The sequence below is a fragment of the Strongylocentrotus purpuratus genome, unplaced genomic scaffold (assembly GCF_000002235.5).
Source record: "Strongylocentrotus purpuratus isolate Spur 01 unplaced genomic scaffold, Spur_5.0 spur5_scaffold_16, whole genome shotgun sequence".
Classification (NCBI taxonomy): Eukaryota; Metazoa; Echinodermata; class Echinoidea; order Camarodonta; family Strongylocentrotidae; genus Strongylocentrotus; species Strongylocentrotus purpuratus.
The window spans coordinates 16601137-16618457 of record NW_022145601.1 but is presented as its reverse complement, the minus strand read 5'-3'; the positions used below and the strand labels follow the sequence as shown (position 1 = coordinate 16618457).

General features: G+C 38.3%; 1 protein-coding gene across 2 annotated transcripts; it reads left to right on the top strand.

Annotated features, from left to right (window-relative positions):
* The first annotated feature begins 1020 nt into the window (after positions 1–1020).
* Positions 1021–17191, top strand: LOC100892392 (carbohydrate sulfotransferase 15). 2 transcript variants are annotated; one of them, XM_030986918.1, is made up of 9 exons: positions 1021–1131; positions 2237–2355; positions 4061–4248; positions 5745–5949; positions 9588–9680; positions 10911–11064; positions 12507–12678; positions 14748–14892; positions 16052–17191. In XM_030986918.1, the coding sequence occupies exons 1-9, from the start codon at positions 1064–1066 to the stop codon at positions 16237–16239; spliced, it is 1332 nt and encodes a 443-aa protein (XP_030842778.1). In that variant the 5' UTR covers positions 1021–1063; the 3' UTR covers positions 16240–17191. The 2 variants fall into 2 exon arrangements, with proteins under 2 accessions (XP_030842778.1, XP_011683798.2); XM_011685496.2 differs by having other exon boundaries at positions 1043–1131; positions 2220–2355.
* The last annotated feature ends 130 nt before the right edge of the window (positions 17192–17321 follow it).

Below are 17321 nucleotides of genomic sequence, written 5' to 3'. Positions count from 1 at the left end.
CAAAAAACCCTGAACTTCCGGGGACTCCGCCCCCTGGACCCAACACCAGGTCGTGACCTGCCAGTGTCACAAATAAGGTATAAAATATGCACATCTGAAGATAATTTAATGTATAAAACCCCTGAGCCTTTGGGGGCTCCGCCCTCTGGATCCAACATCAATGTTTGTTCTGCCAGTGTCACAAATAAGGTATTAAAATATGCTCATCTGACCGTTATTCATTGCCCAAAACCCCTGAGCTACCAGGGCTCTACCCCTGGACCCCACGCCAATTCGTGACCAGCCAGTGTCACAAATAAGGTATAAAAATATGCTCATCTGACCGTTATTCATTGCCCAAAACCCCTGAGCTTCCGGGGCTCTGCCCCTGGACCACAAGCCAATTCGTGACCTGCCAGTTTCACAAATAAGGTTTAAAATTATGCTCATCCAAGGATAATTTGATGTATAAAACCCCTGAGCTTCTGAGGGGTACGCCCTGGGGAAAAAAACGTGTAAAAACACGTTAATTTTTTTTTTTTTTTTTTTTTTTTTTTTTTTTATAGATATGCCCCCCCCCCCCCCCTCGGCGTTCAAGGGTTGGGGGGGGGTACGATTTTTTAAATTTTTGAGGGCCAAACAAAAATTAGTGCTCACTACCCCCACCCCCCTCCCACTGAGCGAAGTATTGGCCGGCACGATTTTCTCATTTCAGCACACTAAATTTCAAATTTGGGCCCCCACCCCTAAGAAATCCTGGATCCGCGCCTGGTCCCAACGTCAGCTCGTGAAAAAGCGACTTGAGGCCGGCCTCCTCCGGTGTCGGCTTTACTCGAGACTCGAAGCCTAGCTGTTGATCAAACTCTCTTTATTGATAGCCCTGACGATTACATAACCCGAAAGTCATCTAACGGACCCCTTTCACTCTCTCCGTATGAGTATTGACTGGAAAATCAATATTGTTGAGTCGAGAAGAAAAATATTCTATAGTATACTTTTTACCATGTACACAACATAAACATTTGGTACATGCAGCAGCAGTAGTATTTTTTGTTGGATGTCTTGGACGGCATAGCCAAAAGTGATGCGTAAAGACCTATATTCAGCTGGGGAAAAAAAGAAAGGAACTCGCAGCCCCCAGTCAACGGTCACGTATGTATTGCCATGCTTTTTATATTCATTTGTATTTGGTGGTATGCTTAATTTCGATTATCACTGAAATGTTGAATTCTATTACATGTTGCTGAGGTTGTTTCGATGTGCATTCTGGGCAAGATATTCAAAATGTGATGTGAAAGAGACATAGCTAGCATACGCCGATTGATATAACCAGAATGTAAATTTGAAATACGAGACATTTCTATGTAATAGAAGCTTGTCTTCAGAGGGCAGGTCGAACTATTAAGCTCATAGTGAAGCGAGGGAGCAAAAGTTTGGATAATTGCTTAAATCGCTTTATATTTATGGATGAATATTTATTTTTACGGCGTAGCTGCGTAGGTCTATGGATATTCATCTTTATCACCTTCAAAACCATCAAAATCATCTTATCGGATTTCCTATCAGTTTTAACACTTTTTTCATTTTAATTCCCCTTTTCGTCCAAGGATTCCGGGATCGTGCATAATTATGTCAAAGTTGATTTCGTAATTTGTCTCTCTCTATCTTTAAGAGACTTAATACTACTGTTTATAATCTCCAAATCTACAATTTAGGTTTTATTTAATGCTTTGTACCCAAACTATTCAACTCAATTTTCATTTAAAAAAATAAACAATTCATGAATATGATATTGGAGGTAGACTTGACTGTCAGGTTGATTTTTAAATCAATAAAATGCAAGGGACCCCCTTTAATGGAATAATATACTACTTCACATCAAAAACACTAATTCTGGAAACTCTTTCAAATCTAAGAGCATATTGCTAAATGCCTTTCATAGATGTATATTCTTACACAAGGTTTGAATATGACTATACATTTACAATTCGCTGTGCTTATTTGTTTTCGTTATTGTATTTTGGGGGAAATTGACTATGAGATGTGCAAGATTCGCGACAAAATTGAATTTTTAATAGTATAAAATTTACTGAATAAAGTGTTCAAATAGACAGGAAAACTCATATACTATAACAAATTGTTATTATCATTATTATTATCATTATTTTCTTATTATTATTATCATTTTTACTGACATTATACTTTCGTTTTTTGTTCCTTTTGTTATTATCTCTTTCTAGCCGTTTCATTTTCTAAGGATGTATATCCAAAACAAATTGGCAGCTGGTATTGTCCTCCTGAACATAGCGTTATTTTCTTACGTGTATTACTACGCCCAGGAGCAGAAAGGGTACGCTCCGGTCATCGCTCAAACCAGTAAGCGGACACTTTTTTTTTTTTTGGGGTAATCAAAAAAAAATCGCAACGACTCAGCCAACCGAAAAGTCGCTCAGTGGGGGGGGGGGGGGGGGGGGGGGGGGGGGTAAGCGGACACTTTTTTTTTTCTTTGGTCTCGAAATTTGAAAATTTGACATTTTTTTCGTTGGGGGGGGGGTAAGGTCACTTTACGTTTTTTTTTTTTTTTTTTTAATTAAAACAAAAACAAAAACAAAGGGGGGAGTTTTAGTTTTTTTTAGGGGGGTTTACACACATAAAAATACCAAAGGGGGGGTTTGAACCCCCAAACCCCCCCCCCCCCCTGCGTACGCCCCTGGGTTCACATGTGACAGATCGCGATCTGCCCCTCCTGCTGTCTAGAGCAGGGCCCCGTCTTATAAAACAGTTACGATTGATAACAAATACGTTGCAATTGATATCATTCGCAATAAAGAGATGTAGGAAGTGTGATTGGTATAAATTTCAGACCACTTGTAATCAATCGCAACTCTTTTATAAGACTAGGCCCTGGATATGCCTTTGCCGCAATAATTGACGTTTGTCCTGGTTTGAGCAGGTAGAGTAAAGGATTGTTCGGATATATGGCACACTGTTAGAACGGTGTTTAAAATATCACTGTTTAAAAGAATGTTGTTTAAAAAAGTAAACAACGTTGTTCAAAATCGAAAAATCAGTGCTCGATTGACTTAAACAACTATGTATTAAAAGACAAAAATATTTAATTAAACAGAGTTGTTTTAAAAAGTCCCGGGGGCGTCGTTGATATTTTCTCGATACGCGATTGCTATTTGCGCACACACATGCGATATGCACAAAGTACGTACGTACGTGCTAGTGTGTGCAGTGCAAGTGCTAGTGCAGTGCAGTGCAGACGAAAATGGCGGAACAAGGGCAAGGCGACGACTTGGTTCTTCTCGGCTTCGCCGATGGGGTTTAGGTGAAGTTATAGAGACAAATAATAATGTTGTCTGTCACTGCCATGAATATGATGAACAAATGTTGAAGTAAATTGGCAACAAGCTCTGCATGTTGCAGTGTATAAATCGTTGTGATTATTGCAGGAGTGGTTCCAGTAGGTCATTTCACAAATTCAAACAACCAGATAATAACCATTAAACAGTTCTGTTTAAAATTTAAGCAACTCCTTTTAAACAACCCAGTTGTGCAGTAATAATGAATAAACAACAGTTGCTTAGTAATTTAAACATTATTGTTTAAATTTAAACAATTATAACTTGCTTTAAACAACCGAGTTGTGCAATTTTATTACTAAACAACTGTTGTTTAAAAGGTTTCCTAATTTTTAAACAACTAAGTGTTCAAAATGTAAACAACCTTAATTTGTTTAATTTTTAAACAACGTTGAGCGATTCACCGGTTAACTCGGGGTTGTTTAAAATTTTAAACAACTTGTTTAATTTTTTTCTAAAAGTGCACTGTAAAACCTCATTTTTTAAAATTATTTCGAGTTTTGGAATTCATTAAATTGATTTAATGACTGCATTTATGTTGTGAACCATCCAAGGGCTGCATTACCATGTTTATTATGTTATTATCACACCTAAATAATTACAAGAAATATCCGGGCGTGAGGGATTACAGATTTCTATTTTTTGACGCCGTTGAAACACATAAATTTCGACAGAGAATGAATATTCACAAACGTTTTCATCCAATACGCTAGGCATTCAGCCCTCCAAGATGAAAAATACCGATGACTTGCACAACGTAACGGCCAACACACGAAAGGTGGGGATCAAAATTTACAACATCGACGTTCAGCAGAGGGCTAGCGTCGGACCGTCCGACTTCTGGCGGCCCGAGTTGAATTTGTCATCTTTGCCGCCAAGCTTGTACAAGAGGGGGAAACTGGTGAGTGCATGAAGTCTCTCTCTCTCTCTATCTCTCCATCTCTCCATAGATATATATATATATATATATATATATGCATGTTAATTCATATAACAACCGAATTATTCTCTAAATTGTGTCGAACTAAGGCTTGTTCAACCGCTCTGAGTGAAATACATTTGTGAAATATTTTTCTTTAATCTTACGTTCAGTTTCAATTTCTGTCCTTCTTTTATATAAAGGTATTTTGAGAAGGAGGGGACGTTGAACAGAGATGGCTCTTTGAGACAAAGCATTTGGATATGATAATTATAAGAAACAAAAATGAAGAGGAAAGAATAGGTTTCATGTTTGGATGAACACCGTGAAGGGTATAATGTACTAATGGGAAAGGGTGGGGTATAATTGGAAGAGAAGAGAGGAACGTGGATGACAGAAAGAGTGAGACATTCAATTAGCGAAGAAAGAGAGAGAAAGATAGAGCGAGAGTGGGTGTTACAGAAGGTATCAACATATAAGAGACTAATCACATTGTCATCTAAAACCAGAACGAGGCGTTTCAAATATACCATTTAAATGTACTCCTCCGAATTTAATTTCTGCATTATCTTCCATGGCTGAGGAGTTTAAAGGGAGTGTATCATGGCAAATACTGATTAACGCCATCTACGTCTTCTTTTGGACAACTGCACGTAAACGAATGGACTTGATTAACTGGATCAGCGCGCGCTAGCGTTCACGAAACAGACCGAAGTTCTCCTCACGCTTCGGTTTCGCATATTATGTTGCACGCACGTGAATGCTGCGGTCGCATCGCCCGTAGTCGTATTAAACCCGATTGGCCCCGAGTAGGCCCACTGGAAAGACACTCGTCATGATACACTCCCTTTAATGTAGCTGTCATGTTTGTAATTGTAATACCAAAATATATGTGTATACGTTTGGATTTTTCTTCTCTCAAACTCTGCTCTCAAATATACTTAACTCCTGCTGAACTTAACTTATAAACTCTTATTCTCAAATAAACAGCGAATTCTACTTAAAAGGAGACGAAAATAAATTGATGTCTTGACTATAGACCTGATCCCGAGTTGCACTGCCTTTATTAAGAGAAACTCAAATTTATCAGATGAGAACATAAATGACATCATAAATTGAAGGGAAAAAAAATCAGAAACATAAAAATGTAATAATACAACATAATGCAAGAACCCAGGGAGAAGTCAAAACTTCCTTATTAGTTATCCGATTTTACTCCAAAAAAAAAATGCTCTGTTTCTCTTGTTTTTCTGCATCTATTAAAAGCAAATTATTTTTGGAGTGGACTTAGTCTTTAATGGTAACGTTCTTCCTTTTTGACAGGTATTTGATTTGCTACCAATGTTTTTTGACATCTATTGGGGAATAGCTTCAGTGCCAGCAACTTAAAGAGAAGGTTGAGTTCCGGGAAGAGGTGAACAATAATTTGTGAGCGTTATCATTGTATACGTAGTTATCTCCTCTGTTTTTTTTGACAGGTATTTGATTCTCTACCAAAGACATATCTGCCAGGGTATAAGAGTGCGTGCTGGAAGCTGAAGGGAGCACTCAAATGCTGGCCCTATTTTTATCTACTTGGAATGCCCAAGTGTGGAACGACCGACTTGTGGTCGAAGATAACCATGCATCCTGATGTGAGAAACACCGTAAAAGAGCCCCACTGGTGGACTAGGGCTAGATTGTGTGAGTTCTCCTCCTTCCTCCCTCCACCACGTCTATTGTTGGTCTCAATTTGTATTTCATGATATTATGTTCGTTTTGATTTTACGAAGGACATAGTTTATTGAATTAAAATTGAATTGAAAAGTTGTACATTTTGTGTAGAAACGATAGCACCCCACCCCCTCCCCCCGTTGATTGGTCAACAACAAAAAATTTAAAGAGGGCTAGAAGAGGGGTAGAGAGAGAGATAAAATTAGTGGTGAAGGCTACATGGAAATATGTTGACGATGGTGATGATGGGGCCTAAAGCAAAGAGATGTTGTATTGCCCTTTCCGTGCCAAAACAAGGTTCGGTCGGTCGGAATTTTGTTTCTTTTTAGGTTCCCTCCCTCTTTAGGCTGTTATATCTCAATTGGAATGCTTTAACAATTTTTTCTCTATATAACGGTTAAAAAAAAGAAAACTTTTTTAAAACGCCGACAACGGTCGCAAAGGGCAATACGACATCTTTTTGTTTAGGCCTGATGATGATACGACCTGCTTTCACATTCTCCCCTCAATCCATGCACGACTTTGTTGGTTCATCTACGTTATAACTCCCCCCCCCCCCCCCCCCCCCCCCCCCCCCCACCACCACCTCCCTCATCCTCATTACGCTGGTGCCCCTCAATTCCTGGAAGTGTTACGCAATCTTAATTACTAAACACGTACATACTTTTTTATTCTAGAAAACGTTATAGTAGCACACATGAACTCCTTGAACTGCTTTAAAATAAAAACAAAAAGCCCTTAAATTAGGTACTATGTCCCATTTGCAGGCACAAAAAAGAAAAGGTTAAATTCCAACGGCAATTGAAAGATAATGCTAATTTAGAACTTACCTAAAAGAAGGGGGGCTTAAAAATAACTTTAAGTGGGAAAATAACGAGCCAGTAAGTAATAGTCTTGATTTTCAGACCATTGTGCCGCATGGTTGTACGTTTTATGCTGCGCAAAGATTCAATCATTTTAATTTTGGCCATTACAAGAAGTAGGTTATTGGTGTAGACAAATGCTCATGTACCCTTTACAGCTCATTTTATGTATGTTATTACCAAAGAAGAAAAAAAAATCCAGTCAGTCACTCAATAGTGCCTGACAGTGAAGTCTAGCAAGTAAACGGGTTTCCTTGCATAATTTAAATATTAGGACACTACTAACGTTCAAATTTCACAGATAGGACATATATGACATATTCATAATTCCTGCAAAATTCTACGGAATTTGATGTTGGCTGCAAAAGGGACATAGTATCTTTAAAGCAGATTAATATGACAGCTAATCCAAGAATGCAGATGAATCAAGTGATAGGGTGGTCAATAACTCATAGAATTCAGAGACAGAAAAAAATATTTTATGAAATGCTTGCACTTTGTTTTTCTGCCTTGAACTCCTAATATTCTTTGATTATGTCGAACGAAATAATACATTTCTATGATGGAACATTTCATGCGTAAATTTATGTTCATTGTGGTGAATCACAAGAGAATTGTTTAAGTTCCTCCCCGCCCCGTTTTGGTTAGAATGGCCCTTTAACAGGTGCTGTAAACAGTTTTAAACGCCGTACTCTGTACTGGTTTGGCTAGGAGGTATTAGACCACCCAGGGTGGTCACTGACAGGTAGCTATCTCAACAACTCAGCTCTCAATTAACATGAGAAAAAGAGGATCGTGGGGGACCAATGGTCACCGATTAGGCATTGTTTTCTATATAGAGGGAGCAAGTCAGAGGCGGTTCTCCCGGGGGGGCAGGGGGGGCACAGTGCCCCCCCCCCCACTTTTTCAGATACCCCAAAAGTGCCCCTTTTTACATAGGAAAAGTGCCCCTTTACTTTGACAAGTGCCCCTATTACTAAATAAAAGTGCCCCTTCCCCCTTTTCACCTCTGACGAGTGCCCTTTTATTTTTGACACGTGCCCCTTTTCCTTCGACACGTTCCCATTTTCCTTTGCAATAAGTGTCCATTTTCCATTCTCATAAATCTTGAAATTATCTTTAATAAGTGTCCTTTTTAATCTCTAGTAAGTGCCTCTTTTCAGGTACGAGAAGTGCCCCTTTTCACTTTTGATAAGTGCCCCCTTCACCTCTGATAATTGCCCTATTCAAAACTGAGAGGTGCTCCTTTACTTTGACAACTGCCCCTTTTTTCCTTTGTAAGAAGTGCCCCTTCTCCTTTTAATAACTACCCCTTTTTTAAACTCGGATGAGCACACCTTTAATTTTAACATGTGCCCCTTTTATTTTCTAATAAGTGCCCCTTTTCCTTATGATAAGTGCCACCATTAAAAAGAGAGAGCTCCTTCCCCTTCTCATAACTACCGCTTTCCCTTTCTAATAAGTGCCCCTTTTCCTTATGATAAGTGCACCCATTAAAAAGAAAAAGCTCCCTCCCCTTCTCATAACGGCCCTTTTTTTAAATTTGAACGGTGCCCCCTTTTCATTCAACAAATGCACATTTTCCTTTATTATAAGTGCCCCTTTTACATTTTCATAAGTGCCCCTTTTCATATCTGGTCAGTGCCTCTTTTCACCTCTTATAAGTGCCCCTATCAAAATCTGATGGGTGCCCTTTTTCCGTCAACAAATGCCTATTTCCCATTTTCGTAAACGCCTCTTTTTCATCAGGTGAGTGCCTCTTTTCAGGTGAAAAAAATGCCTCATGTTCACCTCTTATAATTATCCTTTGTACTTTGACACGTGCTCCTTTTCTGTTCTAATGAGTGTCTTATCCCTTTCGATAATTGTCCCCTTTTCATGAAATCATTAAACATGCCCCTTATTTAAAGCGACTAAGAGCAATTTCCCCCAAAGTTCGCTCGCTGCGCTGGCTCACATTTAAAGATGATATAATTATGTAAGTTATCAAAGGTCTTTTCAGTCTTCCGTTATGAGAATGTGCTTATAACCCCATCACGATTGGTTTTTTTCCTCTTTATAAGATGTAATTTTTCGCACTGCGACCTCGCAGATCTTTAAAAATTTTCTCGCTCGCTTCGCTAGCTCGTAAATGCATATTCAGACATCCCACCCAACTGTAAAGTATGATGCTTAAGCGATATCTTGTATGATGTATGAAGAGAAACAAATATTGAAATCATCCCTGATAATGTAATCACAATGCAGGGGTATGTACCAATGTCAAAAAAATTGTATATTTTCGCTTTGAGATTTCCCACTGTAGGTGCCCTTTTTTCTTCAGAAAGTGCCCTTTTTGTTGGTGCCCCCCCACTTTGGAAGTCGCTCGACCGCCCCTGGAGCAAGTAGATCCAAGTAGTAAAGTGTGTCTTTAAAGAGTACCCTGGGTAGGGGGTTGACATGTATACAGAGAACATGACAGGTTTTAAACTCAACAATATTCCACGATGACAATTAATGAATTAAAGAAAAAGTCATAATCATTCTCAACCAAAATTGTTCAAAAGACATTGATCATGGAATTTTTTTGATAATTCTTTAAAATGGGGCTCAATTCGCACCAAAGCTGGACTTGGGCTGCAAGTTACTTCGAACTTTGGGTTCATCATGCGTTCTCTGCACATCAGTTCATACTCCTTCAAAATTGCAATTTACTTGTGTGAATATCTGTTTGTGGTGCATCAACATCGCTTTCAATTTTTCTAGCGACAGGGAATCTCGCTGGCTACGCATCCCGTTCTAATAAGATGGTACAGCAGTTCAAGTTACATCCATCTATGAAATCACGACTCATCATCGGTAAGTGTAATGAAATTCAGGGCAGAGTTTCACTAAAACTGCCATCAATATATCCTGCCCCAAAATCTGGAACTGCTTATCATGAAATGTTACAGAACAGTGGCGGATCCAGGGGGGGGGGGGGGGTTGGGGGGGTTGCAACCCCCCCCCCCCTTGGGCGGCCCAAAAAAAAACCAAAAAAAAGGGAAAAAAAAAGGGAAAAAAAAGAAGAAAAAAAAGAAAAAAAGAAAGAAAAAAGAACGCACGCTGGAGAGAAACCCTTTCAAGTGCAAATATTGTGAGAAGATATTCAACTCATCTGGTAACTTAACCAAACACATGATAACTCTGGATATAACTATGTATTAAACTGTTACTTGATTTAAAAAGACGTTATCATGCACTGCTTTTTATGGTCTCCATTGTGTTAATAGATGCCAGGAAAACATCACTTACGGGGTTCAAATAAACACCCCCCAAAAAATCGGCTCGCCGCTTCGCGGCTCGTGGACGATGCTCCGCATCGTCATTATTTTGGTCAACCCCCCCCCCCCTTAGCAAAAAGCTAGATCCGCCCCTGCAGAATCTTTGTCTCTGAGCTGTTTAAAATCAAGATATAAGAAATAAATATTTAGTTTCTTGTGCATGACATGTGATCTATGGGTTTCTACATTTCGTCACTTCTTCTTGTTCTGTGCCGTGTCTGTCCTTTGCGTGTATGTTCGTATTTTCCTAGTTCTTTTCACCCATTCTTAATCTTATTCATTATTTTTTGGCCATGTTTAATTTGTATGTAAAGTGTATTGACATTATTTTATTGTTTACCGTTTAACGTGTGCTTTTTAAAGATGTTTCGCCTGTAAATTATTTTCACTGTGTATATTCGAACATGAGACAAATTTAGAAAATAGATGTCTACTTGAATGAATAATAAGATAGGGAAAGGTCTTGGTGATACAGGCTTCCAATCCTTTCGGGACCATTCCTAATGGTTAATTTAATTAACTTGCATAACTTTCATTATTATTATTATGAGTAGTAGTAGTAGTAGTAGAAATAGTATCATTTTTATTAATATTATTATCTATTTATTTATATCATGTTATTAGTATTAATATTAGTATGATTTCACTATTGAATTTATAGTTATCATCATTAATATAGATATTATCATTATCATTATTATTGCTATTATTATTATTATTATTGATATTACTCTTCTTATTATTATCATATTTTTAAACATGAAAGGTGACGGATCCGCGTCGACCTTCTGGGACAACCATTCGTGGGATAGATGGGATGGAAAACGCTATGAAGGTCCAAAATACGTCACCGCTGACGTCATTAATGCAGCCCAACCGGACGCAAAGCTTATCGTCATTCTTCGCAATCCTGTAGATAGGTATCTATCATAATAACAATAAGAATGATAATAATAATATTACATATTATAATAACAATAATTTATTGTAATAATGATAATAATGATATTAATGACAATGATGATAGAAACGATCATAATAGTAGTAATAAAATCGGTGTCAATAATAATCCTAAATAATAATCCTAAATGAAAATAATGGAAATGATGATAATAGAAATAATAATGATACTAATAATAAGAAGAAGAATAATTACAATAATAATTATAACAATAACAAATAAAATAAAATTAATATTACAAAAAATGGTATTATTTATATTCATAAATAAAAATGGTTACATGAATTATAAAAAATAATAATAATAACGTCTATAATAGTAATAATGATAAGGCCATCAACATCATTATAATAATAACCTCATTTTCATTTGGAATGAGTCCTTCATTTGCAAGTCATGTCTATGGCTTCTTCTCACAATGGCACCGGGGGGGGGTGTTTCACAAAGATCCTAAGTCAAACTTAACTCTAAGTTGGACTTTAAAATGATGGAGAGCTAGCCTAAAAAACAATATATTCAAAAGCGAAAATAAAGTATTTTAGACTTTTTATAAATTCCACATCATGAAATCTTCTTGATAATAGAAAATAAGAATGATTTGAATCAACATTTAAAGGTATAGACCAGCTTTTGACCCCCCCCCCCCAAACAAACAAATTTTGCCGGGAAACCGACTACTAATTGATATATTTGATAAACTATCATAAACTATCATCATTTTGTGCGCATGCTGAATGTTACGTCATGATGATGCAAAATAAGTGCTTGTAACTTTACTAAGACTAGGCCAAATTTCTTATCATTTTGATAATTCCAGAACCTTGCAGTACACACCAATACTTATATGCTAGATAATCAACCTTTCTGATCGATTCCACAACGTTTCTTTCACAATGCAATCGCATTACCAGAACTGGTCTATACTAAATGCCTTTTAAAATAACTTTTACAAAATATTTTCATTGATGCTGACGGCTTTCCATAATTGTTAAAGGTTATCCGCCATAGTTTACAGGAGGGATTAGAGCGCCCTGCAAGGACACTGGACAGGTGGTTATCTCATCAACTCAGTTCTCAGTTAACATAAGAAAAAGAGGATCATGGGGGACCAATGGTCACCGATTATGCATTGTTTGTTATATAGAGGGCGCAAGTAGCTACAAGTAGTGCAGTGGGGCTTTAAGTCCAACTTAGAGATAATTTTAACTTAAGATCTTTGTGAAACACCCCCCAGAACTGTCAATTTTGACAGACAGTGCATTGCAAATGTTCACATTAATAATAATTTATCACCGTATCTCTTGTACAGAAAACCGACGATGTGTAACGTGAAAGGTGAAATGTGAAATAAGGCGAACTGGATTTAATTTGACTCAATTTTGTTCCTTGTTTTCATTTCAGGTTGTACTCCGCTTACTTATATTTCAACAGAAAAAACAAAGTCAGTGTGGATCGTTTCCATAAAGCGATTGTGGAAGTGATAGACAGATTCAACACGTGTCTGCAAACGATGAGCTTTCGGGGATGCACATACAGCATGGAACGGATTCAGAACAAATTTCCTTCACCTACTGTGAGATATGGCCCTTCTAGTAATATTTGTACATAGCCAGGCAGGCGCGTACGCAGGATTTTTTAAAGGGGGGATGGTTAACATTTATAAATCGGGCCGAAAATTTCGCAACGACTCAGCCAGCCGCTGAATAAGCGGGGGGGGGGGGGGGGGGGGGGGGGGGTAAAAGGACACTTTTGTATTGTTTTTGGTCCCCAAAAAATCGCAACGACTCAGCCGACCGCTGAATAAGCGGGGGGGGGGGGGGGGGGGGGGGGGGGGGTGATAGAGGACACATTTTTTAATTTTTATTTTGGTCTCGAAATTTGACAATTTGGCTCCGTTGGGGGGGGGGGTAAGGTCACCTCTTTAGGTCAGCCATGGGAATTTTTTTTTTTTTTTTTTTTAATAATTAAAAAAATAAAATAAAAATAAAAAAATCCAAAGGGGGGGGGGGGTTTGGGGGGTTATGGGGGGGGGGGGGGTTACACACATAAAAATACCAAAGGGGGGGTTTAACCCCCAAACCCCCCCCCCCCCCCCCCCCCTGTGTACGCGCCTGTAGCCAGGGAAGTGTTTCACAAAGATCCTAAGTTGGACTTAACAATTGTGGACAGCCTTTAGCATCCTTGAAAATATTTAGTAAAAGTTATTTTAAAAGGCATAAAATGTTGATTCAAATCATTCATATTTTCTATTCTGTTCTTGATGTGGAATTTATGAAAAGTCTAAAATACTTGAATTTTTGCTTTTGATCATATTTCATTATAAGACTACAAATGGCTCTCCATAATATTTAAGTACAACTTAGAGTTAAAGTAGACACACGAAGAATCAAAAGTGTTTTGAATTGATGCAAAACTCATATCATTGCGAAGGGGAAGCCTTACTGATCAAATACAACAACTCTCCTCTTCAAAATATGTTTGGGGCCCGCCGTAATCAACTCTCAAAAATGTTAGTTTTGAGATCCAGATTTTCTGCCATCAGCAGTCCTTTGTAGAGCGTCAATATTTGTGACGTCATACACGGGACACGGCTGGCTAGCTGCATACTAATACACGCGCGACTCCGGTACTGAGCTGTTTGTCCAGGGTGTGACGTCACTATTCAGAGCTCGCTACGCTCGTGTGTTTGGCTTACGTTCAGGGGCGTTCGGGGGTCTAAGAAGGGTCTTGAAAAATTGCATTTTACGCCTTTCGATGATATCGATATGATTTCTCAGCAAATTATTCGTGTTTTTCAAGAGAAAATCTTTCCACCCATATGTAATTTGTTCTAATTATCAGTTGTAGTGAATTTTTCTTAGTGAAGCTCCTTTAAGTTCGACTTAGAAGGTTTGTGAAACACCCCCAAGGGTCGATTTAGCGGAGTCTGATAGCACAGACTCTAATATGAAACATTACGAAAATTCTTAGAGCCCTAAGCGGAGCTAAGCTCTGCCAGTCACTGGCTGTTTCAGTTTGGAGCGGCCAAAGTACAGAGCCTAAGCATTATCCCGTCAGAATAGTCTCACAATGCAGGCACTGTTACACACAACGGCTGACGAGGGTTGTGCCTGCAAACTATTATATTAGGGACTTTAGATTTGCCCAACGGAGAACGTGTACTGCCCTTTTAAGGCAATGTGACGTCCTTTTAAGGCACTGGCAGTGACGTCACATTGCCTTAAAAGGGCAGTCCACGTTCTCCGTCGTGCAAATCTAAAAGTCCCTATTGCCTTCCCTTTTTCCTCTCTCTCTCTCTCTCTCCCTCTCTCTAATATTGTTCTCTCTTCGATATGGTGCACAAACCAACTTGGGATTCGCATGGATCTAGTGATCTCGCATTTCAAACATGCACAACTCCCTTATTGTTAGCCTGATTCATCCAGACTTTCGTCATTCTCTTATTCTCTTATTTTTTTGCTTTCATACCCCTGAAGTTATATCTCAAGGGTTGGATTGCCCTTTAGCCTAACCAGAAACTCGAGTACAATCATAACCCTATACCTGTAACGAATTAAGCCAGGCCGAGCCAATGTCAGATGACCCACATAATCCAAAGTACGATATGTTTGTCTTTATAATTATTATCTCTCACCCACACAGCGGCCCTATGTAGGCCTCTACGCCGTCTACGTTCGTGATTGGTTCAGGGTCTACCCACGTGATCAGCTCAAAATCATGACATTGGAAGATTGGCATGTCAATTGCACAGGACTCCTTCCAGAGGTATTCGATTTTCTTAATCTGGGTAAGCATGCTACTTTTCTCTCTGTTCGTGGTGATTTTTTTTTTTAGAGAAGGATGCCTGGTAGGCCTATATGCAAATCAGACGTTTTCCAAAGTAAGGTCTTGATAGTAGAATAAAAATGTGTGTAAAATGTGACCCGGACTTCAACAATCAACTTGCCTGTCATCCTATAAATGACTCGACCTAAGTGGAGATATCATCCTATAAAAGACTCACCTTAACTAGAGTCGTCATCCTAGGGTGACTCGACTTGATTGGAGTCATCACCTAAAATGACTCGACTTGATTGGAGTCGTCATCCGAAAGTGAATTGACTTGATTGGAGTCATCACCTAAAATGACTCGTATTGATTGGAGTCGTCATCCGAAAGTGAATTGACCTAAAATGACTCGTATTGATTGGAGTCGTTGTCCGAAAGTGAATTGACTTGATTGGAGTCATCACCTAAAATGACTCGTATTGATTGGAGTCGTTGTCCGAAAGTGAATTGACTTGATTGGAGTCATCACCTAAATGACTCGTATTGATTGGAGTCGTCATCCGAAAGTGAATTGACTTGATTGGAGTCATCACCTAAAATGACTCGTATTGATTGGAGTCGTCATCCGAAAGTGAATTGACTTGACTGGAGTCGTCATCCTAAATTGACTTGTATTGAATGAAGTCATCATCCTACAGTGACTTGACTGGAATCATCACCATACGATGACTCGACTTGACAGGAGTCGTCACCCTAAAATGACTCGACTTTATTAGGATCGTCACCCTAAAATGACTCACCTTGAATGAAGTCGTCACATTATAAATGACTGTCATTTGATTAGGTCGTTATCCTATGACTTGCTTGGACTGAATTCCATACCCTATAAATTGCCTTGCCTTCACTGAAGTCGTCATCATAAGATGACTTTATTTGTCATCCTATTAATGACAAGACTAAACTGGAGGCACTACCGAATAAATCACCTTGGATGGAATCGTCACCCTATAAATGACCCGCCGCTACTGGAGTAGTCACCCGCTGTTACTGGAACCGTCACCCCTTCAATGACTTGCTTCCGGTATTGTAATTTTTGTTAATAACAATATTCACCAATGAATATTCCACAATTAGATTTTACTTTCATCTTCTATGTTTTATCTCTATTTCCTTTGCAGAAAAAAAGTCCGGTAAGACGATAGCGCAATTTTGCGAGAAGAAATTGCAGAACGGCAACAAGTTCAGGTTACATGCGATTGGAGATATGCTTCCGAAGACGAGAAAGCTTTTAGAAGACTTTTATGAAGGTCCAAACAAGGAACTAAGTCTGTTACTGGGGGACGATAAATATCTATGGCGAACGTGATGATGATTCCTTGCTCTCCGGGACAGCACAGCACTGTCTGAAGATATAACAAAGTTTCAAATTACAAAAACAAATTATTGCATTTGCTAGAAACCCCTTTATTCCGTTTAATATGATGATGATGATGATGACGATGATGATGATATGATGATGATATAATGATGATGATGATGATGATGATGATGATGATGATAGTGATAATGATTTAAATAATTGCAACAATCTAGCCATCCAGCTGCAAGGATTCGTTTTAATACTATAGTAACCTTGAATCGAGTAAAATCTTAATCTTGAATGATGGTAATAATTTGATTTATAGAGCGTCGTTACCAGTGAATACAAGCCGCTGTCACTTAAATGCATATTAATTTTTGTCTGCATAATTAAATGGTTACCATTTATCATTTTATCGTTGCCTGGTAGTTGTACTATAATTATATGCTATGTAGGTTATGTTCTATCATGTATGTTCCGTTATATAAAGATTTTGTCGTCACTGCCAACCAGTTTGTTTGCCAGCACGGCTACACTTAATTTTTCTTTTTACTCGTAACATCGGCATTAATGTACGCTCAAATGAGAATTGTCATTGTCGATTAATCCTACTACGTTATTTATTATACCCAAGACTATATCAATGGTATAACTTCCGGAGCCTATCACCTACATGTACAAGCATTGCTGTCTCTTTAGGGTCTATCGTATTTCTCCTTATTATTCTCTTCGTTTGTATCTGAAATACCAACAAAAAAAAGTAACATGCCAAATGTAATATTTATTATACACAAGACTATATCAATGTTATAACTTCCGGAGCCTATAACCTACAAGCATTGCTTTCTCTTTAGGCTCCATCATATTCTTCCTCTTATTCTCTTCGTTTGTATATTAAATACCAACAAAAAATGTAACATGCCAAATGTAATAATTTATTATACAACATGTGAAATATGAAAATAAACTGAACTGAACTGAACATACATGTTATTATATTTTTTTAAATTGCTTGTCCGAGCTTCGTGGTCCATCCCTGATTTATAATTCTTCTTAATTTGAACACGAAAGTGCCATTGGTTGATACA